Below are 25,816 nucleotides of genomic sequence, written 5' to 3' on the forward strand. Positions count from 1 at the left end.
ATTCTCAGGGCAGTCTTATCCCCTAATTAGTTATTCTTTTATTTTTAATATATGGGCCATGCTCTTTCCTTTCTACATTACTGCTAGTTTTTCATATATTCTCCATTGGTCCTTTTAATCTTCTTTTTCACTTTGTTTTTAGTATTGTTAGCTCCTTATAATTTGCTTTCTGCCATCTATGAATATATCTATCCATCTCATGTTTGAAGGTTTTCCTTAGTTCACCTCTTTGCCAACTTTTCTGCCTGATTAATTGGGACCAGATTCCTACCTCACTAAATCATCATAATGTACTGTGTGCTGGTTATGTTACTGGACTAGTAAGCCAAAGGCTCGAACAAATAATCCAGAACACGCGAATTAAAATCCCACCAAAGTCATGGAATTTGAATTCAATTAAAAAAGAACTGGAAACAGAAAGCTGGTATCAGTCACAGTAATCATGAAGCTGTTGGATTGTCATGAATTATGGGCACTGATTTACAAATGCCCTCTGAAGTGATCTTGTAAGAGACATAGTTATATCAAAACAATATAAAGGAGGTGTAGGTACACTCACAGTGCTGTTAGGAAGGGAGTTCCAGGATTTTGATCCAGCAACAGTAAAGGAATGGCGATATAATTCCAAGTCAGAATGCTTTGTGGCTTGGAGGGGAACTTGCAGGTGGTGGGCTTCACATACATCTGCCTGTCTAGGTGGTAGAGGTCAAGGATTTGGAAGGCGTTGTTGAAGGAGCCTTGCTTAGTTGCAGCAGTGTATCTTGTATATAGTAAACACTGCTGCCACTAAACATCGTTGGTGGAGGGATTGAATGTTTAGGTTGGTGGGTGGGGAGCAAACTAAGTGGGTTGCTTTGTTCTGGATGGTTGAGCTTCTTGAGTGTTGCTGGAACAGCAGTCATCCAGGCACTTGTGCCTTGTAGATGATGGATAGGCTTTAGGGAGTCAGGAGGTGAGTCACCCACCTCATTCCCAGCCTCTGACCTGCTATTGTAGCCACTGTATATATATATATATATATATATATATATATATATGGCTGGTCCAGTTCAGTTTCTGGCCAATGGTAACCCCTAGAATGCTGCTAGTAGGGGATTCAACAAGGGTAATGCCATTGAACGTCAAGGGGAGAAGGTTAGATTCTTTTTATCTGGTACTTGTATGGCACAAGTATCACTAGACTCTTATCAACCCAAGCCTGAATATTGTCCAGGTGTTGCTGCATATGGATACAGACTGCTTCAGTATCTGAGGAGCTGCGAATGGTGCTGAACATGTGCAATCATCAGCAAACATTCCCTCTTCTGACCTTATGATGGAGGGAAGGTCATTGAGGAAGCAGCTGAAAATGGTTGGGCCTAGGACACTATCAGCATCTTTGGGGCAACTCAGGACTCCCAATAAATGCCAGCCTTGCCATCCATGGGATAAATTCAACAGCACCACCAATACTTTCAGCTTGTGTAGCAAGTAGGCCTAATAGTTAAAGCACAGCAAGTCATGAGCCACACTACCTCGTTCCTTAGGTTCAAAAGGGAGAATATCTTGAAGAGTAGATACTGTTAAGGAGATAGAATAAACAGTAGGAGAAGGCAGGAGAAAGAAACCTTGTTTGAAGCAGGGGCATCTCTGGCTTTTCTGGAAATGCGATTAATAATTGCCATCAGAGTTTAGCTGCGTCATATCTTCCTGCACATTAATAGATGATTGATAGATTCTGTAAGGATCTGGACTGTTTAAAGTTTTATGTTCCTGTCTGTCTGTAGGGTGAATTATGGGCTTTTGATCCTTTACCCCCTGGTTGCAGCTGAACTTTGCTGTTGTTAATCAGTGCTGAGCTATCAATTCTCATCTTTCTTATCAGTTTAATGTTTCGACTGGTTTTGATGGATTACAGTTTTATTTCCAATTCCAAACATCGCTCACAAAAGAATCAATCAGAGTATTGTGAAAAAGAAGTCATTTCTCTTTCAGTTACCATGATAGCTTCTTTTCCTGACCTTAGTCACAGGCTCACCATGTTACTAGTCATGCAGGCCTGCTCCTTATTTCAGTATCTCAGTCTTTTTCATGAGAAATCAAGCTCTCACTTTCTCAGGCCCTCAGCCTTCCCTATCTCTGATTTCCTAGATCGCTTATCATGAGCCTTGGTCTTCCCTATAGCATATTACTGAACCTTTCACTATTTAATAGACTTTGGCCCTTGCTTGCCAGTTGCTTTGGCCCCAACTTCTGCAACCAGTAAAAGATATGCAGCTATTTCTGCCTAGCCTCAACCTTGGCCAATGATCAATGATGTGGCATATGTATATTCTAAATAAATTATACGCCTCTACTAAACAAATCCCTGAAATATATAAAGCATATAATGATATAAAGTGACATTTTAATTCCATGGTTGAGACTGTTCAAGTGGACTGACATGTTCTAACAGGTAACATGCAATTTATCATTAGATATATTAAAATAAATCCCAATTATTATCACTTATCATTGCTGTTCTTAATCTGAGAATGGAACTGAAACAAAATTGCATCATGAAGATGTGCTTTATGTCAAATAATGATTTCTTAATCCACCGGCTGGAAACCTGAATTGAACTTTTAAAAACAGACTTTTAAAACGCAGACTAAAAATGATGTGAGATTACAGGCCAGGATGGCTGCCCCTATTTGTATTACTCTACACACCACATTCCAATCCAACTGGAATGGAAACAGCCTGTCTGCAAAACCCACCAAAGACATTGACCTCCTGGGGAAACTCTTTCGAGTTATCAACAGTCACAGATTGCAACTCTTTCAAGTACAATGACAGTTCTTGGTTTCCAGGAGTGAGACATGAACCCACAACCCTCTGATTCAAAGGCGAGGGTGCTATGAACTGAGCCACAGCGGGGAATGTGAATGTCTTACATCTTCTCCCCCATTAACAAGGCAATCACCTGAGGTATTCAACTGTTGGAGACAGACTATTAAGACTAATCACTTGGGCTAAGATAGCTTTCGAGACATGAACTAATCAAGTTATCCTTGGAGAACCTTGGACAATGACCTTATTTGGGACCCCCCGGCAGTTGGAGAAGAAAGGTCACATGACAAGCCAACCTTTTGTATGTTATTAAGCACATGTTTTTTTTCATCGGAACTGAGAACAAGCTGAGAAGACGACCCAAGTGGGGGGCCCCTCTTGTTTCCCTCTCTCTCCAACCCAGCTGGCAAGCTTCAAGCCCTGTTTGCTGACTGTGACCACCCAGGAACGCTGCTGCTGCAAACAGAGACTTCTTAGGAGAATGTCTACCCAGCATTACTGTCTCCAGGAGAACAACCAAATCAGCCAGAAGCGGGACCACTGAAGGAAAGTCTGAAGCCAGCCAAGTCTCCAAACTATAGACTGTATATCCCTTTTCACTTTTTATAGACTCTAATTTGGATAATCTATCGTTCTCCCATTCTGCAATGTGTGTGTGGATTCGAGTGTGCGCGCGTGCGCGGACTCGAGTGTGTGCGTGTGTACGAAAGTCAAAGTGTATTTTATTATTTTACTTAGATCGGTTTAAGGAAAATAAAATGAACCTTTTTCTTTGTTAAACTCAAGAAAACCTGTCCGACTGGTTCTTTGATGATCACAGTAAGTAAACAATTAAGTACTCACTGAATTGCCAAGTATATCCTTTTCAATCAGAAAAAGACTTCTTGTGGTCAAACAAGGAGGAAGAGAGGGGAGCCATTCACCCCTCCTCACCTGATCATAGCAATGGGAAAGGGCCAAATAATGAGCGGGGATATAATTATAGTACAACAGATTTACAAAAGCAGCTTCCATTATAAATGTGCAGTTAGAAATTTATAATGGAAAAAGGTGACAGGAAATATGTACAGGTGCAAGATTTTTAATATATTATAGATACACATATGTAGAAGAAAAAACCTCTCTTAGAAAAATGGGGTTGATTTTCTTGACTTCTGCGTTGAATAATGACTATTTTTCAGGTGCATGGGTCAGGCAAAGTAAGATGTAACCCATGATGCCAGGGTCATTTCTCACTATTTCACCTCAATTTTATGTTCATGTCAGCTGCGGCTGTCCAGAAACAGAGTTCCCAAGGAAGTTGTGGTGGGCCATATGTCTGAACTCCTGAAGGAACCAGAAGCAAGGTAAAGTGGACCAGAAGGTAGTGTTCAGTTATTTTTAATCAGCATGTGAAATGTGGGTATGGCGGAGGATGCTCAGAATCAGCTGGATGGGCAGAAAGGGTTAGATCGCGAGTCGAAGTTCAGGAATCAAAAGGGTTGCCAAGTACAGCTAGAGAAAGAAAGAAGGCCAAGTACAGGTACCTGACTCCTTATCCGGTGTCCCAAAATCCAGAAGGATGCCAAAACCGGCAACATTTGAAGCTGGCACCTTGGGTAGCAATTTGAATAAAGCCTTTTAATTCTTTATTTTCCATACTTTATTTTATGCATTATAAGTACATGCTTGGCCTAGGACCCAAAATCCATAAAATTCCCAAATCCGGCACACATCGGGTCCCAAGCTACCTGGATATGGGGTCCGGTACCTCTACAGACATTGAAAATGAAGACCTGAAAGCCTTGTCCTGTCAACAGTTGATGGAAAAATTGAGGGTAAAAACAGAACATTGAGATATGAACTGAGGGACAGTTGAAGAAAGCCAGAGAAGATGTAAGGTGCTGCCAAAGGCCCCACTAAGGCTATGCTGACAATTAATGAGTGAACAATTCTTTTTCAGCAGCACCATGTCTATTTTAGCAACCAGAAGTTACTGACTACTGTTTTCAACAGCAGCCAGAAGGGGCTCCGAAGCTGGTAGTCAGGCCATATTTGCTTTCTTCTTTCTGGGCCTGCCTTCCTGCAAATAGGGACACACCTTCACTGGGGGATCTGACTGAGTTACCTTAATCCCAGCCCATCAAATTCAGGTGCAGATCCACCTAACAGGCTGAGCATGCTGCATCTGTCCAGGATCTGAGCAGCTAGGGGGAAGGATTGGAGGGTGCAGGAGAATTGGTTAAAAATGCTATTATACAATATTCTCAATGCCACGTTACAACACATGCTGTCATTTGCATCATTTGACATTCAACGAATATTTAATTTAAAAAAAGCTTGTATAAACAGTATAAATCATCAGCAAACATTTCAATGCAGAAAAATAGTTACAACTCACTTAGGTTCTCTTTACTCATTAAATATATTCTTTATTTTATAATTTATTGCCTCTCTAAGGAACACAGTCTTGGTTGTACTCTATGAACCTGATTTTTATGTTTTTATGATAACCAGTTCTTACTTTTCCAGCTGTTAAAGTGAATGATCACAAAATTGTGGCTGCTCGGTGCAGTTACAAACCCCGTCATAATCTTTTACAATGACCATAACTTACCAAGGTAATTCTGGGATATATTTAGTTCTTTAATTTCAATGTGTACTGAGCCTCTAGGAATCTGGATAACTTCTACATAACCTGAAATAGACATTTTAATTTTGATTAAAATAATGATTTTGCAACTAAATAATAAATTATTCAGTCTCCTTATGCCCTGTTTGGAGAATAGTTATTAATGCAAACATGTTATCTACATCCATTTGAATTCAGATGCGGCTGTTCTGTTTTGATATCACATGTGCCTGTCTGATAAAAATTTTCTTTTTATTTCGAGTTCATCCTTATTAGTTTACTCTTGATAGGTTTTGCTTCACATTAATACCGCCATAGTAATGTAAATAAACTTGATGAAGCAATCAACTGTAAGCTAAGTTGAGGGATAATAAATGTCACCTCAGATACAGGTTTATATCAACACATAGAAGACAGGAACATGCTACAACCCTAATCTAAAATGATACACACTAAATTTTACAGAAAGGAAACATGAATGTGGGGACAAATTTAAAAAGAAACACTTGTATTATCAGGAGTGAACTCACCTGACAGGATTACAGAAGTTCAGCGATAAGGCATCACACGTCCAGCACTCCTGGATGCCAATCTGATCCAGGGTAAACACGTCTGCAGTAAGTGTATGAAGTTTGAGCAGCTTCAGCTCAGGGTTTATGAGCTGGAGGCTGAACTACAGACACTGCATCAGGGAGGGGGAAAGTTACCTGGATTCTTTGTACCAGGAGGCAGTCACACCTCTTAGGTCAGGGTCTTCTGATTTGGTCAGTGGCAGGGACAGGAGAGTGTGACTGTGAGTGAGGCAGGTAAGGGGTCTCAGAGGGCAGATGCGCAGGAGTGTGAACCTCTGCAATTGTCCAACAGAATTGAGATTTCTTCAGCTTGTTTGGATGAGAACGGGGGTTGCAGGGTGGATGAGCTAACTGGCCATGGCACTGTGGTACAGGAAGTCATTCAGTGGGGGGAGCAAAAAGGAATGTAGTGGTAGTAGGGGATAGTATAGCCAGAGGGAAGACCCCTTTCTCTGCAGCAAAGAACGTGAGTCCAGATGGCTGTGTTGCCTGCCCAGTGCCAGGATGCGGGACATATGATCGGGGCTGGAGAGGACCTTGCAGTGGAAGGTGCAGGACCCAGTCATCGTGGTCCATGCAGGTGTCAACGACCTAGGCAGGACAAAGGAGGTGGTTCTGGATAGTCACTATGAGGACCTAGGCACCAAATTAAGAAGCAGAATCCCAAAGGTCATAATCTCTGGATTATTACCTGAGCCACATGCAAATTAGCATAGGACAAATCAGATTAGGGAGATGTATGTGTGGCTCAAAGCCTGGTCTGGGAGAAGTGGGTTTCCGATTTGTGGGGCACTGGTACCAGTATTGGGGAAAGTGGGATCTGTACCGTTGGGATGGTCTACACCTGAACCACGCTGGGACCAGTGTTCTTGTGAGCTGCATAACTAGGGAAGTAGAGAGGCTTTTAAACTATATAGTGGGGGCAAGGGATCAAATTTGGGAAGATGTGGTAAATCAAAGAGTGGAGACAAGGCAAAAGAAAAAGATATTATTATGGGAAATGAAAAACAGACTGTGACAGGAAGGGATAGAGAGTACAAATCTAACAGTAAATCAACAGATGAAACTAGACGTTATAAAAAGAATAAAAGGATAAAGCTAAAAGCTCTGTAGCTGAATGTACGTAGCATTTGAAACAAAACAGATGAACTGAAAGCGCACATAGAAATAAATAATTAAGATTTGATAACCATTACAGAGACATGGTTGTGGGAGGACATGGATTGGGACCTGAATATTGAAGAGTACAGGATATTTAGGAAGGACAGGAAGCGAGGAAAAGATGGAGGGGCAGCTCTGTTAGTTAATGATGGTATTAGCACAATAGAGAGGGATGACTTAAATTCACGTAACCAGGATGTGGAAACGGTTTAGGTAGAGATGAGAAATGGTAAGGGGAAGAAGTCACTTGTGGGAGTTGTGTACTGGCCCCCTAACAGTAACCACATGGTAGGGTTGAGTATAAAGGAAGAAATAACGGGAGCTTGTCAGAAAGGCACAGTGATAATCATGGGAGATTTTAATTTACATATAGACTGGGAAAGTCAGATGGGCAAAGATGGCCAAGAGGTGGAGTACATTGAGTGTATTTGAGATAGTTTCTTAGAACAGCATGTTCTGGAGCCAACCAGAGAGCAGGCTATACTAGACCTGATATTGTGCAATGAGATGGGAGTAAGTAATGATCTCATAGTGAAGGTGCCCCTAGGTAGCAACAACCATTATATGATTGAATTTCACATTCAGTTTGACGGAGGGGGGAGTGGGTCTGAGACTAAGTTTTTAAACTTAAATAAGGGCACTTATGGGGGCATGAAAGCTGAACTGGCTAAAGTGAATTGACAAATTAGGTTAAGGGATAGGTCAATAGAGATGCAGTGGCTAATATTCAAGGGGATATTTCAGAATGCACAGAATAGATACATTCCAATGAGTAAGAAAAAGTCCAAGGGACGGAGAGACCATCCATGGTTAACTAGAAAGGTTAAAGATAGTATCAAATTTAAAGAAAAAGCATATAACTGTGCAAAGATAGGCGGAAGGCCAGAAGATTGGACAGAATATAAGGAACAGCAAAGCTTGACTAAAAGACTAATAAGGAGGGAAAAATTAGAGTATGAGAGAAAGCCAGCTGGAAATATAAAAACAGATAGTAAGAGCTCTTATAAATATTTAAAAAATTAACAAAGTGAGCATTGGTCCTATAGAAAGTGAGTCTAGAGGATTGATAATGAAAGACAAGGAGATAGCAGATTAATTGAACTGGTATTTTACACCAGTTTTCACTATAGAGGATAAAGTTACATCCCAGAAGCAGTTATAAACCAGGAAATGGAAGTGGGGAAGGAAGTCAGGAAAATTACAGTCACCAGAGAAGTGGTGCTGAGTAAATTGTTGGTGCTGCGGGCTGACAAGAGCCTGGGTCCTGATGGATTTCATCCGAGGGTCCTAAAAGAACTGTCTAGTGAGATAGTTGATGGATTGGTTTTCATTTTCCAAAACACCTTTGATTCGGGGAAGGTCCCAGTAGATTGGAAGACAGCAAATGTAACTTCTTTATTCAAAAGGAAGGGAGACAGAAAGCGGGAAACTACAGGCCAGTTAGCTTAACATCTGTCGTAGGGAAAACGTTAGAAGCTATTACTAAAGTTATAGCAGGGCACTTGGATATGCTCAAGGACATCAGGCAGAGTTAACATGGTTTTGTGAAAGGGAAATATTGTTTAACCAACTTATCGGAGTTCTTTGAGGAAGTAACATGTGCTGTGGATAAAGGAGAACCGGTGGATGTACTAAGATTTCCAGAAGGCATTTAATAAAGTACCACATCAAAGATTATTGCGGAAAATAAAAGCTCATGGTGTAGGGGGTAACATATTGGCATGGATAGAAGATTGGCTGGCTAACAAGAAGCAGAGAGGAGGCATAAATGGGTCTTTTTCAGGTTGGCAAGATGTAATGAGTGGTGTGCCACAGGGATCAGTGCTGGGACCTCAACTGTTTACAATTTATATAAATAACTTAGATGAAGGGATTGAAGGGATGGTTGCCAAATTTGCTGATGGCACAAAGATAGGTAGGAAAGTAAGTTACGAAGAGGACATAAGGAGGCTACAAACAGATATAGATAGGGTAAGTGAGTGGGCAAAGATCTGGCGGATGGAGTATAATGTGGGAAAACATGAAATTGTCCATCTTGGCGGAAGAATAAAACAGAAGCATATTATCTAAATTGTGAGAGATTGCAGAACTCTGAGGGGCAGAAGGATCTGGGTGTCCTAGTGCATGAATCACAAAGGCTAGCATGCAAGGACAGCAAGTAAATAGGAAAGCTAATAGAATGTTATCATTTATTGTGAGGGGTATTGAATACAAAGGTAGGGAGGTTATGCTTCAGTAGTACAGGGCACTAGTGAGGCCACATTTGGAATACTGTGTACAGTATCAGTCACCTTATTTTAGGAAGGATATAAATACATTGAAAGCAGTTCAGAGAAGGTTTACCAGACTAACACCTGGGACAGAATCTTCTGGCTGGTGTGCGGGTGGCGGAACCCGCAGACCAGCGCTTAAAATACCGCGTGAGCGTCCCGACGTCAGCACGCGGCATCGCGATATTTTGGCCGGCGCGCGCTATGCAGCGGGACGCACGCCTGCCATTAATTAAAGGCCTCGTTAAGGCCCTTAACTTGCCAATCGTCGACGATTTTGAGGGGCCCGAGCGAACTTTGGCTCGGCGCATGGGCCCAACGGGCAGGCGGGTAGGTGATTTTTTTGCAAACCTCATCCAGTGGTGGGATGAGGTTTGATAGCGGTTTTAAAAAAGTTTAATAAAGTTTTTGTTTATTTCATTAACATGTCCCATCTCGTGTGACATTTTCACATGAGGGGGACATGTTAACGAATTTTTTATTGTTCTATTTTTTATATTTGCCAGCCTTTCAGCGATCTCCCTGAGGCAGCACTTTGCCTCAGGGAGATGTGCGCTCTTTCGCACGCATGCTTGAAAGAGCGCACTCTGACAGTTGGGGAATCCCTTACCCCCCCGGCACAGGAAGCGCATAGCGCTTCCCATCAGGCGGCCCGCTGGGTGGGCCTTAATTGGCCCACCCACTTAAAATGGCGGCGGGGCCCGTTTCGGCGGCGGCGATCGGCTGCCTGCCTGCCGCCGAGCCGGTGGGGCCCGCCTGCCCATCAAGGGCAAAATTCTGCCCTTGGAATGGGTGGGTTGCCTTATGTGGAAAGATTGGATAGACTAGGCTTGTATCCGTTGAAGTTTAAAAGAGTAAGAGGCAACTTGATTGAAACATATAAGATCCTGATGGGTCTTGACAGGGTAGATGTGGAGAGGAAGTTTCCTCTTGTGGAAGAATCTAGAACTAGGGGTCACTGTTTAAAAATAAGGGGTGGCCCATTTAAAACAGAGATGAGGTGAAATTTTTTCGCTCAGAGGGTTGAGAGTCTTTTCCTGAAAAGGTGGTGAAGCAGAATCTTTGAATGTATTTAAGGCAGAGGTGGTCAGATTTTTGGTAAGTAAGGGGATGATAGGTTATCGGAAGTAAATGGGATGCAGATTTCAGGTTACTATCAGATCAGTCATGATCTTATTAAATGGCGGAGCAGGCTCGAGGGGCTGAATAGCCTACTGCTGCTCCTTGTTCATATGTTTGTACATACCAGCTTTTGAACTGCAACTATTGGCCCAAATTCTCTTACATTCTGTTACTACCATCTCAGTGAAGCAGTATTTTCAATTTAAGTGTCAGATCAGTGTGAAGGCTACCTTTCACTTACATACTTCGTACATACGTTTTCACAAATGCACTTGGGCTCCTTAAATTGCTTGCATGCAACCCTCTTCTCCTTTCATACCACGTTGAATATAGAGATAAAACATAAAGCATAGAGCTGCCTTGTATTACATATAATGCTGACAGTATAAGTTGCCTGTTTTCACAGGTGGTGGCTGTCACATCCTTTGAAAGAACTCACACTGGTAGCAGACCACCTAACCTACGGTCCCTGTAACAACATGAGAAGCAAGTGCTCCAAGTCATTGGGAGGGATGCATAGGAAGTCACTGAGAGAGCTTTGTGGCCTTATGTTAGCACAACAAAATAATGGTTTTTTTCAATAATTGTCTTCTTATTAGTCCTTCATACCCAATCAACTAACAGGCAGTCACACTTCCTCACTACTATATACACAACCATTGCCTGCATTCCCTGTGCTAATGTACGTCTCTTTTTTCTTCCGAGAGGAGGTTACTATCACCAGAGATGAGCAGGAAGTAGCCCCATCACATGTTTGTCATGTACTCTATAAGACCATAAGACATAGGAGCAGAAATTAGGCCATTCGGCCCATCGAGTCTGATCCGCCATTCAATCATGGCTGATAAGTTTCTCAATCCCATTCTCCCGCCTTCTCCCCGTAACCTTTGATCCCCTTACCAATCAAGAACCTATCTATCTCGGTCTTAAATACACTCAATGACCTGGCCTCCACAGCCTTCCGTGGCAATGAATTCCATAGATTCACAACTCTCTGGCTAAAGAAGTTTCTCCTCATCACTGTTCTAAAAGGTCTTCCCTTAACTCTGAGGCTGTGCCCTCGGGTCCTAGTCTCTCCTACTAATGGAAACATTTCCCAAGGCCACTCTATCCAGGCCTTTCAGTATTCTGTAAGTTTCAATCAGATCCCCCCTCATCTTTCTAAACTCCATCGAGTATAGACCCAGAGTCCTCAAACGTTCCTCATATGTTAAGCCTTTCATTCCTGGGATCATTCTCGTGAACCTCCTCTGGACCCTCTCCAGGGCCAGCACATCCTTCCTGAGATATGGGGCCCAAAATTGCTCACAATATTCTAAATATGGTCTGACCAGAGCCTTATAAAGCCTCAGCCGCACATCCCTGCTTTTATATTCTAGTCCTCTCGAAATAAATGCCAACATTGCATTTGCCTTCCTAACTACCGACTCAACCTGCAAGTTAACCTTAAGAGAATCCTGGACTAGGACTGCCAAGTCCCTTTGCACTCCAGATTTCTGAATTCTCTCCCCATTTAGAAAATATCTATGCCTCTATTCTTCCTACCAAAGTGCATGACCTCGCACTTCCCCACGTTGTATTCCATCTGCCACTTCTTTGCCCATTCTCCTAACCTGTCCAAATCCTTCTGCAGCCTCCCCGCCTCCTCAATACTACCTGTCCCTCCACCTATCTTTGTATCATCTGCAAACTTAGCCAGGATGCCCTCAGTTCCTTCATCTAGATCATTAATGTATAAAGTGAAAAGTTGTGGTCCCAACACTGACCCCTGTGGAACTCCATTAGTCACTGGCCGCCATCCTGAGAAGGACCCCCTTATCCCCACTCTCTGCCTCCTGCCAGACAGCCAATCTTCTATCCATGCCATAACCTTGCCTCTAACACCATGGGCTCTTATGTTACTGAGCAGCCTCCTGTTTGGCACCTTGTCAAAGGCCTTCTGGAAGTCCAAGTAGATAACATCCATTGGCTCTCCTTTGTCTAACCTACTCATTACCTCCTCAAAGAATTCTAACAGATTTGTCAGGTATGATCTCCCCTTGATGAAACCATGCTGACTTTGCCCGATTTTACCATGCACTTCCAAGTATTCTGAAATCTCATACTTAATAATGGACTCTAAAATCTTACCAACGACCGAGGTCAGGCTAATTGGCCTGTAATTTCCTATCTTTTGCCTCACTCCCTTCTTAAACAGGGGGGTTACATTAGCGATTTTCCAGTCCTCTGGGACCCTCCCTGACTCCAGTGATTCCTGAAAGACCCCCACTAACGCCTCCACTATCTCTTCAGCTATCTTCTTCAGAACACTGGGGTGTAATCCATCTGATTTATCCACCTTCAGACCTTTCAGTTTTCCTAGCACCTTCTCCTTGGTAATGGCCACCATACTCACCTCTGCCCCCCGACTCTCTTGAACTTTGGGGATGTCACTTGTGTCTTCCACTGTGAAGACTGATGCAAAGTACCTATTCAGTTTCTCCGCCATTTCTTTGTTCCCCACTACTACTTCTCCAGCGTCATTTTCCAGCAGCCCAATGTCCACTTTTGCCTCTCGCTTACCCTTTATATATCTAAAAAAACTCTTGCAATCTTCTTTTATATTACTGGCTAGTTTACCCTCATATTTAATCTTCTTCCTCCTTATTTCTATTTTAGTTGTCCTCTGTTGGTCTTTGTAGGCTTCCCAATCCCCTGGTTTCCCATTGCTCTTCGCCGCATTGTATGCTTTCTCTTTAGCTTTTATGCTGTCCCTGACTTCCCTTGTCAGCCATGGTTGCCTTGTCCTCCCTTTAGTATGCTTCTTCTTCCTAGGGATGAATTTTTGCTGTGTCTCCCAAATTATTCCCAGAAACTCCTGCCATTGCTGTTCCACTGTCTTTCCTGCTAGGTTCATCTCCCAGTCAATTCTGGCCAGCTCCTCCCTCATGCCTCTGTAGTTGCCTTTATTCAACTGTAATACCGTTACATCTGATTCCAGCTTTTTCCTCTCAAATTGCAGGGTAAATTCTATCATATTATGGTCACTTGCTCCTAAGGGTTCCTTCACCTTAAGCTCCCTTATCAAATCTGCCTCATTACACATCACTAAATCTAGAATTGCCTGTTCCCTAGTGGGCTCTATATCCTGCAAGCACCAGCATAGAAACATCTACTTAGGATCGGGAAGCAGGTAGGAAGAATTAGGAAGGCACAACGGTTGCTTGCTCACTCAGGAGCAGAAAAGCCAGTCTTGTGAAACTTTGGAGGCCTTAAGGACCCACTTTGAGCCCTTTACTAATGTTATTTATGAACACTATGTGTTCAACACCAGAGCTCTGGAAGAGAAGAACACTGATCAGTACGTGATTGCATTGAGATGCCTAGTGGAATCTTGTGAGTTTGAGCAACTGAAGGATGATCTGATCAGAGATAGGATTGTCTTAGGAACAAGAGATCCTGCCGTGAGAGTACATCTGCTGAGAGAAGAGACACTTACTCTCAAGAAAGCTATTGATATGTGCAGAAGCTCTAAGTGGTCCAATCATCAGCTGCAGAGTATTGTTGGGAGAACCGATGAGGCTTTGCAATCTGCTGAGAGGGAGTTCAGGCCTTCCAAGCACAAAACAATGGAGAGAACAGGTTGGCACTCTCAAGTCTCAAGGAAAGAAATGGTTTGTGCCTGTTGGAATGATGACTACAGAAGGAGAGCAGTTAATATGAAATCTCATGCTATGTGCAGCAGCATGTGTGAAGTTGCTCAAGGTGGTGACCTGAAAATGAAGCTGTCCAAAGTAAAGTTGAGACTATTTGAAGGAACAATGCTCATCCCAAAAGGACAAACTATGCAATAAGAAGAAAGAACATCTACAGTCCCAAATAGTAGACACTAAGCAAAATTCACTCATCTCAGCTGAAACAAATGACATCGACAAAAGCTTGGGTTGTTAACCCTCCATGTACCAGAAGAGATTTGCAGTGCTTCGCACGGCACAAAGCCATTGTCTGCTGAACAAATCCTGAAAAATTACCAAGATGTTTTCATGGGTCTCAGATGTCTTCCTTGTGAATATCATCTTGATTTAGATGAGAGCGTGAGACCAACTCAAGTCCGGAGAAGACAAATCGAGGAACTTGAAAAGCTGGGAGTATCAAGAAAGTGACACCTAATACAAACTGGATTGGCAGCATGGTAGCAGTGAAACAACCTGGAAAGCTGAGAATGTGCATAGATCCAAAGGACCTCAATAAAGCTTTGAAGGGATCTCACTGCCACATGCCAACCATTAAAGAAATGTTGCCATAACTTGCTAAGCAAAGGTCTTTACTACCCTAGATGCAAAGACTGGATCCTGGCAAGTGAAGTCAGATGAAAATAGCAGTTTCCTGACTATGTTCTGGACACCATTTGGGAGTTACAGTTGGTTGGACATGCCATTTGGCATTTCTACTGCTCTGGAAGAGTATCAACACCAACAACATGAGATAGTTAGTAATCTTCCAGGAACAGAAGTGATCATGGATGATCTGCTCATCGATGGACGTGGAGATACGATGGAAGAAGCCATCACAGATTGTGATCAGAATCTAGTGAGAATGCTAGAGAGAGCTCGCCAGATAACCTGAAGCTGAACAAGAAAAAACTGCAACTGAAGATGACTGAAGTCAAGTACATAGGTCATGTACTGACAGTGAAAGGAGTTTGCCCTGATCCTGATAAGGTGAGAGCTGTAGCAGAGATGCAGCAACCAACAGATGTGAAGGCGGTGCAACAATTTGTTGGATTTGAGAACCACCTAGCAAAGTTCTTACCCAATTTGTCATTTGAGTGTGAACCTCTACGCAAGTTCACTGCAAAGGATGTTCAATGGTATTGGTGCACAGCACAAGAAGCAGCTTTCACTCACATCAAACAACTAGAAATGACCATGCCAATGCTGAGGTACTACCATGTAAACAATGAAAACACTCGGCAGTTGTGATGCCAGCAAAGCAGGACTTGGAGCAACCCTCATGCAGCAAGGACAACTAGTTACATTTGCATCGAGGGCATTAATGCAAACTGAACGATGCTATGCACATACTGTGAAAGAATGTCCAGCTATTTGTCTTTGCTTGTGAGAGTTTTAATCAGTAACTGCTTGAGAAAGACAAAGTGACCGGACAGTCTGACTACAAGCCATTTCAAAGCATCTTTCTCAAACCACTTCTATCTGCCCCAAAGCGTCTGCAAAGGATGTTGCTTCTTTTGCAGAGATGTCATTTGGAAGTGAAGTACAAGCAGGGGAAAGCCTGTGTACATTGCTGACATGCTGTCAAGAGCAGTGCTCCCTTTGAAGAAAGTTGCTGATGCTAGTACAGAGTGTGAAATCTTCTAGATTCAATGAGAAGCAACAGCACGGCATGCTCTGGAAGTCATCAACCCAATAGGGACATTGAATCTGACAGACAAGTGTCTTACTGAGATCAAGCAAACTACACAACGAGATGCAACTCTTCAAGTGCTACAGGAAGTAGTGATGAAAGGATGGCTGGAAACTATCAAGGACACACCTGTTGCTATGAAAGAGTATTGGGCATACTGGGATGATGAAGTGCTTGCCCAAGATGGCGTCTTGTACAAAGGAATAGAGTCATCATACCTAAGGAGATGAGAAAAGAGATGCTGAAGTACATCCATGCAAGACATCAAGGAATTGAATCTAGTCTGAGGAAGGAAAGAGAAGTGTTCTACTGACCAAACATGAAGAATGAGGTCAAGGACCTTATCAGACAGTGCGGTGCTTGTAATGAACATCAAGCTAAACATAAAGAGCCGCTCATAACTCATAATGATATCCCAGACAGGCCATGGATGAAGCTTGGAATAGACCTCTTCACTCTCTATGGAACTGGCTATCTCGTCACCATTAACTACTATTCAGACTACTGGGAGGTAGACAAACTGACATCCATGGAGATCATAGTATGCATGAAAGCACACTTCAATCTTTATGGCATTCCTGACGCTATGATGCACAACAATGGCCCTCAGTTCATGAGTGAAGAATTCAGGCATTTTGTAAATGATTGGGAAATTGAGCACCACGCATCATCTCCACACTATCCCCAGTCGAATGGAAAGGCTGAGGCAGCAGTGAAAATTGCCAAAGGGATCATCAAAAAATTGAGTACATCCAGCACAGATGTGTACAATGCAATCGTAGGGTGGAGAAACACACCTACTGAAGGCATGGAAAGTAGTCCAGTTCAATGACTAATGTCACGCTGCACCCAAACTTCTCTTCCAACAGCTTAAACTCTACTGAAGCCGGAAGTAGTAACAGGCGTGAGTGACAAAATAAAAGCGAAATGACAGAAAGCTAAATTTCCCTTTGATAATGCTGCCAGATTATTGCCAGAGCTGAGAATTGGAGAGCCAGTCAGAGTGCAAACATTCAACACTCTCAAGAAACGTCAGCCCACTTGGCAATTTGGGACCTGTGTAGAGAAGTTGTCACCTCAATCGCATCAAAATGAACGACCAGATATATCGTTGTAACCGCAGACATATACATACAACTGGAGAAGCTGCTCCTTCACAGACAGCTGATGAGGAAGATGTGAATTCACCAACCGCACAAGGAACTGAACAACCATCAGTCCCGGAGGTCAACTGTTCCCCAACAAAGGCAATGGATCAGCAGCAACAATTACCACACCAGCAACACTTGCCATAGTAACGGGATTCCCTGGAGAGGCAAAATCACTCCAGGAATGAGCAGATCATAGAACCATAGAAAAGTTATGGTGCAGAAACAGGCCATTCAGCCCATCATTTCTGTGCCAGCCAAAAAGAGAAAAAAGAAACTAGCCGCGATTTTAATCCCACTTTCTAGCACCTGGTCCGTAGCCTTGCAGGTTACAGCACTTCAGATGCAGATCCAGGAACCTTTTAAATGAGTTGAGCATTTCCGCCTCAACCACCAACTTAGGCAATGAATTCCAGACACCCACCACCGTCTAGATGAAAAAGTTTTTCCTCGTGTCCCCTCTAATCCTACTACTAATCACCTTAAATCTATGCCCCCTAGTAACTGACCCCTCAGCTAGGGGAAACAAGTCTTTCCTGTCTACCCCATCTAGGCCCCTCATAATTTTGTACACCTCAAATAGGTCACCCCTTAGCCTGCTCTGTTCTAAGGGAAACAACTCTAGCCTATCAAATCTCTCCTCATAGCTGCAACTTTCAAGTCCTGGCAACATTCTTGCAAATATTCTCTGTACTCTCTCCAGAGCAATTATGTCCTTCCTGTATTGTGGCAACCAGAACTGTACACAAAATTCCAGCTGTGGCCTAGCCAGTGTTTTATACAGTTCCATCATTACATCCCTGCTTTTGTATTCAATACCTCTCCCAATAAAGGAAAGCATTCCATATGCTTTCTTGACTACCTTGTTTACCTGTCCTGCCACCTTCAAAGACATAAGGTCATGCACTCCTCAACCCCTCTCAATAACTTTCCATTTATTGAGTACTCCCTTCTTTGTTTGCCCTCTCCAAATGCATTACCTCACACATTTCTGGACTGAATTCCATTTGCCACATCTCCGCCCAATCAACCAAACCATTGATAAGATTCTAGAGTCATTCTTCACTATCAACTATATGGCCAATTTTTGTGTCATCTGCAAATTTCTCAATCATGCCTTCCACATTTAAGTCTAAGTCATTAATATATACAACAAACAGCAAGGGCAACAACACTGAGCCCTGTGGAATACCACTGGAAACTATTTTCCATTCACATAAACATCCATTGACCATTATCCTTTGTTTCCTGTTGCTGAGCAAATTTTGGATCAAACTTGCCACCTTCCCCTGTATCCCATGAGGTCTCACTTTCCACTTTCTCACTAGTCAGTCTGCCATGTGGGACCTTGTCAAGTGCCTTACTGAAATCCATGTAGACAACATCCACTACACTACCCTTATCAATCCTCCTTGTTACTTCCTCAAAAAATTCTGTTAAGTTAGTAAGATACGATCTTCCCCTAACAAAACCATGCTGACTATCCCTGATCAATCTGTGCCTTTCTAAGTGACAATTTATCCTGTCTCTCAGAATTGTTACCAATAATTTGCCCACCACTGAAGTCAGACTGACCGGCCTATAATTTTTCTAGCCTATCCCTTGCGCCCTTTTTAAATAATGGTACAACATTCATTGACCTCCAATCCTCTGGGACCTCGCCTGTATCTAGTGAGGATTAGATAATGATTCTCAGAGCATCCGTTATTTCCTCCCTGGCTTCCTTCAACAGCTTAGGATACAGTCCATCTGGCCCTGGTAAATTATCTGCCTTCAAGGATGCCAGTCCCTGCAGCACTTCCTCACTCAATATGCTTGTTGTATCTAATATTTCACACTCCTCCTCATTAACTTGAATGTCTGCATCATCCCTCTCCTTAATGAAATACTCATGGAGAACCCTGCCCACATCTTCTGCTTCAACCCACAACTTACCATGTACATCTCTGACACCATATGAACAGCCAATAACAACCCCTATATGTACCATTAGAAGACCTGAATGCTTTAAAGATTATGGGCAGAACATTGCCGTTGGCGTTTGGGGGTGGGCCCGACATGCCGATGCGTAAAATGATGTGCGATGATGTCAGGCGTTTGTCCTGACGTCATCGCACGTCATTTCGATACCTCGTTTGGCGGGCGCGTACCAGAGGCGGCTGTGTGCCCGCTGAACTGTCAATGGCCTATTAAGGCCATTAAAAAGGTAATTTAGCTTGTTAATAACGCTGCCTGTCCAACCTTAAGGTTGGCGGGCAGGCAAAGAGCCCAAGCAGGATGAGGTTTCCTAAAGGTTTTATAAAATTAATGAAATAAATTTTCCACACTTCACAAACATGTCCCAACTCATGTGACACTCTCACATGTGGGGACATGTTTAAATAATTTTTTAACTTTATTTATAAAAAAGTTTTATTATCTACTTAATCTCCCTGAGGCAGCTCCGTGCCTCAGGGAGATTGCTGTGCTCTTTTGCGTGCATGCGCGAAAGAGCGCAGGCCCCGACTCTCCCTCCTCCACGCGCCTGCACAGGTAGCGCTGAGCGTTACCGTTGTGTGTTCCATGTAAAATGGTGGCGCGCAGCCGATTGTGGATGGCAATTGGTTCTGCATCCCCCTGCGCCCGGTCCCAAACAGCCCACCCGCCATAGGAAATATTCACCCCTATGTGTGCAATGCGTGTGTATGGAAAGTGGCTGTACATGTGTGATGATTTTCATTACAGACCATGTATGTGCCTGACTTACAACTGTAAATGGTTGTAGTTACAGATATTTTCCTTTTATGGAAAGGGGAATGTTTGGAGAAGTGCCTTTGTGCAATGTAGCCATAGGCTTGCCATAGTCATGAGACCTCTGATGTCATCTTTAGTGTATAAAGGCTTGAGAACAGAAGCCATTTCAGCCACTACATAGAACAGTGGGGGTGGGGGGCAGCATGGGCTGATTGTGGCAGAAGATTTACTTCAGGGGCTATGGAAGCACTGCCACTCCTCCTGTCCCACAAACAGGGCTTTTAAAAAACATTTACCTTTTAGACCTGCTGCTCCTGCCTTCCTTTAACTGCACAGGTTTCCCGAGCCCTGGGAAATCCACGCAGGAGGCATTAAAGTCAAATCATTGTGAAAATATCAGGGAAGGAGTTGCTTTTGAATGTTCTAAATAAAGACCTGCCCCTTCAGAGCAGGTAACTCAGACTCCCCAAACCCTCCTGTGATTAAAATGAAAGCACATGTGTTCTCAGAGTGTTGAACTTGGGTTTTCCAAAAATGATGATTTAAGCTTCCCTACTGCCCCGATTCTCTCCTACCCTTTCTGGGGTGGAGTGGATGGGAGGGGTGTTACAATTGCCCCCAGAGAGTCAGCAAATTTAACAAGGATCAGAACTGCCACCCACTGCTTTTGATCTGACAGTGATCCCATTCCACATGCTGGGGTTGGGGCCACTTATTTAAATAATAGCAAACTGTAGTAGTGCAACAGGGTCAGTCACCCATACTGCTCCAATGGAATCTCAGAGTTATACTCAGCTGGGCCGAGAGGGGGAGCAAGACGTTGCAGGGACTGAAGAGGACAGGGAAATATAAATAAGTTCCTTTGGATACCTTTGGCCGTACTTTAGGCAATGCAATAATAGCACCTCCTGTAGGCATTAGTTTAATTAGATTTGTCTTACCCCCCTGAGGACTGGAGCTATTAAAAATTCCTTCTATGGTTTCACAAGTGCTCCCATCACCGCCACAGACTCGACAGCGATCCTCCTTTACATCTGAACCCAAGGTATGATCGCAGCCCACATGCTACATGGGGAGGAAGAGCAAAACATTAGATTATTCTGTTAAAACCAGAGTTTTATAAAAAATACCTCTGTTATATTCAGATATTTTAACTAATTCCTTTTGAAATTTTCAAACAAACTGATGTCCTTTTTAGTGAAACACTCCAACTGCCCTAATGCAAATAAAATGATCTTTGATATCCTGCGAAAATGCTAACTTTTAATGTTTAACACATATTCAAAAAAAACCTATGAATCAAACTAAACCAATAACAAAATATGCATATATACAAATTAGATATGAAAATTCTGGCTGATCCACAATGTGATTTGATTTTGGATAGGATATGGCAGAGAACAAGGGAATGAGAGATCTCCCCCAACACTGCCCATCTTGCCGCTTAGTTCCCAGGACTTCCAGGAGAAGGTGTCAGTAAGCCCCCGGATGTGGCAGTAACAGAAGGGGAGGGGCCTTGCAGTGTTGTCGCCCTCCTCCTCCTCCTCCTGGAACCAAACAATTATCTGTTGAAGGATCCAGTCTTCAGCAAGGTTGGCGATGGCTCCTGTGGTTCCAATTTTCAGGGAGCTTGTGTGCCATAACCTCAATCACCAATTCTTCACTTACTGTAGCAACATCCTTGATTTGAAGCATCAGACAGAAGTCCCACCCCACCAAACTCTTCCTCAAGGAGGATAATCCTAGCCAGTGAATACTTCTCAAACCTTGTTACCAGGGGTACCAAGTCAACAAACCTGTGTATGTTGTGTTGGGGTGGGCTTGATTCAAGACTTTTGATTTTAGCTGGCTTCTAAGCTCTTTTTAAGGCTTAAAATGCCAACTAGCAAGACAATATAACACATCATTTTTGTCACTATCCCCCCTTTTGAAAATCCTTTATTTGTATCTAAGTTTTGCTTCATTGTCAAGGTTTGAAAGAACAAAAGCTGAGAAAATATATTAGAAACATTTTTTTTAAGAGTCAGTTTATTTTCTAAAACCCATTTCATTTATCTGACACTTCAACAGACAGACAGAGTGAAATAGCAAGCAAAGATTTTTTTTTAAAAAAACACGACAATTTTTTCAAAGATTTGAAGGGCAGAACTTTTAAATACCTTGACAATTTTGACAGCTCCCTATGACAGGCAGTTTTGGCAGCTCCCTTTGACAGTTTTGATAAATCCCTTTGACAGGTGCTTCTGACAGATCTGACAGATGAGTTTGACAGGTCTGTTGACAGTTCCAATAAGCTTGACAGTAATGAGTTTATGCGTCTTTCACATACATTTACGCCTACTGTTAACAATTCCAAAGGGCACCTAACATACCCGAAAGGGACCTGACCTCCACCAAAAGTGTCCTAGGACAAGATCCAAAGAGGTACTGTACCTCTCCAAAGGGGTACCCTGGCTATCCAAATGAATCCACAAAGTTCAGACCTGCTCTTACCTGGTCTAATCTGCACACTTCAGGTTTCACACTCCTGGCCTACCAAAATCCCACATCAGTGGATGCAGCTAATGATTGAAATGGTCAGCTGCCTTCCTAAACAGCACATGCACGAAACATGCCCCTCCCCCATGAAAATGAGGAGTGCTGTATACGGGGGCGGGACTTATGATTTCGCTGCTTCCACCATTTTCTCTCTGTCGTGGTGAAAATTTGGGCCTTAATTGAAATTGGCTGAAAAGTAAGTAAGTATACAGCAGCTTGGACTTTTAATCTTCAATTAAGTTAGTAGCATTTTTTTTTTAACTTCACTTCGTAAAATTAAAAGCTCCACAGAAATTTTATATTCAGTCGTTGAAATAAACAAACGAAACTGGAGTTAGTTGAGCAACTTGTTAATTGTCACCATGCGTCTGAGAAACAGGCTTGTGTCATACCTTACATTCTCCATTGACACATATGTCAAGTGAGTCCATACGACACAAGGTTCCATCCACTACAGCTGAAGCACGTTCAGTGTAAAAATTGAAGCCTACGGCTAGACAGTTCAAAGCACAGGGCTTCACACCACCTGTATTCAAAACAAGAAACTGGAACCATTTTCCATGCAGAAGATGAAGAAAAGAAAATCAGTGTAGCTAAATTACTTACAGAAATGTAGAAATTATAGGGGGTATGTAAGTGCAGTTCTGAATTAATAATTCTGAGAATGGGAGTTCAAATTCCACCATGCCAATTTGAATTGAGTTTAAAAGCTGGCACAAATGGTCATGAAGCAGTTGGATCACTGTAAAAATCTAACTGATTTTCCAATGTCCTTGAGGGAAGGAAACCTGATCAGTTTGGCTTATATTTGACTCCAGCCCCACAGCAAAGTGGTTGACTCCTAACTGTCCTTCCAAATAGCCTAACAAGCCACCAAGTCGCATCAAATTGTTACTAAGAAGGTGGCTCGCCACCATTTTCCCATTGCAACTAGTGATAGGCTATAAATGGCAGTTATGCCAGAGATGTCCACATCATAAGAATGACTAAATAAAAATTTCCAGAGCACAGCATATTATATACTAATTACCAAGAGGCCAGGAGTATTAATGCAGAGATTTTAAGCTCCAATCCCACCATGGCATTTTGAGAATTTGAATCTAGTTTTTAAAAAGTCTGCAAAAACTGATATTAGCAAAAAGTAACCGTGAAGCTCTTGAATTGTCTTAAAAAACCCAACCAGTTTATTAATGCCCTATAAGGAAGGAAACCTGCCTATTTAACCTGGATTACCCCATATTACCCACACACCAATGGGCTGACTCTTAACTGCCCTTTTAATTGTCTATACAGCAAGTCACTCGGCTATATCAGGCTAAGAAGGGGCCTCACCACCACCTTCCCACGGCAACTAATGAGGGGTAATTAGCCATCATGTTCATCCCAAAATGTTTTTAAAACTGTGGTCTATTAGGAAGTCTGGCTGAACTATTGAGAGTTTCAGGGTGGTAATGTGAGGAAAATGTGGCGGAGAAGCCTTTTGTCGATTCATGGTTGGGTCATTAAGTTTGCCATTTTCCTTTCTCTCTAATATCAGCAGCTTGCAGCACTTAATGAATGTTCACCTCAGTGAGTAAATGGGGACCACTGAATTTATGAACCCCCAACACCCAGACCCTGCCTCTTAAAAAGCAACACCACTAATAACGTGGCATTGCAGGTTGGTAGCGGTGTTAGGAAACCAAAGCTCTCCACTTGCTTTGATGAGTACAGCTCCATCAACACTCAAGAAGCTCAACACTATCCAGGACAAAGCAACCCGCTCGACTGGCACCCCATCCACCGCCTTAAATATTCACCACTTTACCACCGAAGCACAGTGACAGCGGTGAGTACCATCTACAAGATGCACTGCAGCAACTCAGCGAGGCTCCTTCAACAGCACGTTCCAAACCTGCGACCTCTACCACCTAGAAGGACAACGGTAGCAAATGCATGGAAACACCACCACCACCAGCAAGTTCCCCTCCAAGCCACGCACCATCCTGAATTGAAACTATATCGCTGTTCTTTCATTGTCACTGGATCAAAATCCTGGAAGTACCTTCCTAACAGCACTGTAGGTCTATCTTCACCACATTGCCTGCAGCGGTTAAGAAGATGGCTCGCCACCACCTTCTCAAGGGCAATTACAGATGGGCAATAAATGCTGACCTAGCCAACGATGCCCACATCCCATGAAAGAATTAAAAAAAAATTAATTTTAAAAAAGTACCGCAGGTGGCCATTTTGATGAAGTTCCGAGTTTAGGCAATTGTTTATTTTCAAATAATTTGATTTGCAGATTGTCCACCCGAAAATTGGGAAAAGCTAGAATATTGCTCTACGGGCTGAAACCTTGATTTTTGGAACCTGGCCCAATTGCCCTACCTCCAAAAATGCCCTCTCCTCCATCTGTGTTTTGAGGAGAAAGAGGAGGAACATGAAGAAGAATTAAGGATGGCCAGAATACTAAGGGCCACTCACACAGCAGAAACGACAGTTGCCAAATTGACAGCTGTTAACCCAGGTTTTCCCATTTGAACTTGTCAAGACCCCAATCCCTCAGAAGAATGTACTTGGAAAACTTATGCAAGCAACTTGCTCTGGACCAGGAGCCTAGGTTAACCCAACCACACTACTAGTGTCAGCAAATAGCTACAATGACGAAGCTCTAGGCTCCTTTTGGACAACGTTAGGAATATCGGTGCATGAAGCAGGTTACGAATGTGGTATTTGTACACATTGAGGCTCATCTTACCTCCATTATATGGCTTCCAGTCGTAATACTTCCCACGAAATGCTATTTTGTTAAACTCTGCACACTGCTTTTCCCTGAAGTCCTGAGACCCTGGTGGACAGTCCTACATAAAGCCGGGAAAGAAAACAAAGCAAAGCCATGTCAGAATGCAAAATTCAAAAGTCAAGGAGAGAACCAAGCTAAATTATAACGTACTTCCTTTTCCATTTTAAATTGCAATTACCCTCACTTGATTGGGAGTAAGTTGAAAAAAAATCATAATTGGAAGTTTGCTGTAAATTGACTAACATCAGACATTATTGAGTGTACAGCACTTGCCAAAGTTTGATGTTCTGTGACTGGGTGGTTTAAAAATTTTCATTCAGCTTGCTTTCTTAAATTTTGGCATAGCTTATATAATTTTGTTGACATTAAATTTCCTCAAATTGAATGGTGACTGTTACTTTGGAAATTGTTTCATCTTAACAGAGGAACTGTAAAGAATTAATACATTCCTTCCATGGTTAACATGGCGTGACAGGCAGTAAAATAACCTGAAAACTTAACGGACAGCCACATAACCTTTGTAAGTCGACACCTGCTGACCACCTCGAGTTCTAGGACAAGGCTACAATTAGGCTTATTTGGGTTGATATTGTGCAAGAGTGTAAAACACGTGACAGCAAGTCAACTGCACCGTTTACACCTCCCCTGATATTTATTTCAAA

General features: G+C 42.7%; 1 protein-coding gene across 2 annotated transcripts in view; it reads right to left on the minus strand.

Moving 5' to 3' along the window:
• Window positions 1-25,816, minus strand: part of adamts10 (ADAM metallopeptidase with thrombospondin type 1 motif, 10) — a 185,015-nt gene that overhangs the window by 31,668 nt on the left and 127,531 nt on the right. For both annotated transcript variants that reach the window (XM_078555843.1, XM_078555844.1), the window contains 4 exons: window positions 25,110-25,212; window positions 22,762-22,895; window positions 20,773-20,896; window positions 5,408-5,488 (listed from right to left, as the gene is read on the minus strand). In XM_078555843.1, coding sequence (XP_078411969.1) covers window positions 5,408-5,488; window positions 20,773-20,896; window positions 22,762-22,895; window positions 25,110-25,212 — 442 coding nt within the window. The remainder of the gene's footprint in view (window positions 1-5,407; window positions 5,489-20,772; window positions 20,897-22,761; window positions 22,896-25,109; window positions 25,213-25,816) is intronic.

This window comes from Cetorhinus maximus, chromosome 13 (genome assembly GCF_964194155.1).
Source record: "Cetorhinus maximus chromosome 13, sCetMax3.hap1.1, whole genome shotgun sequence".
NCBI lineage: Eukaryota > Metazoa > Chordata > Chondrichthyes > Lamniformes > Cetorhinidae > Cetorhinus > Cetorhinus maximus.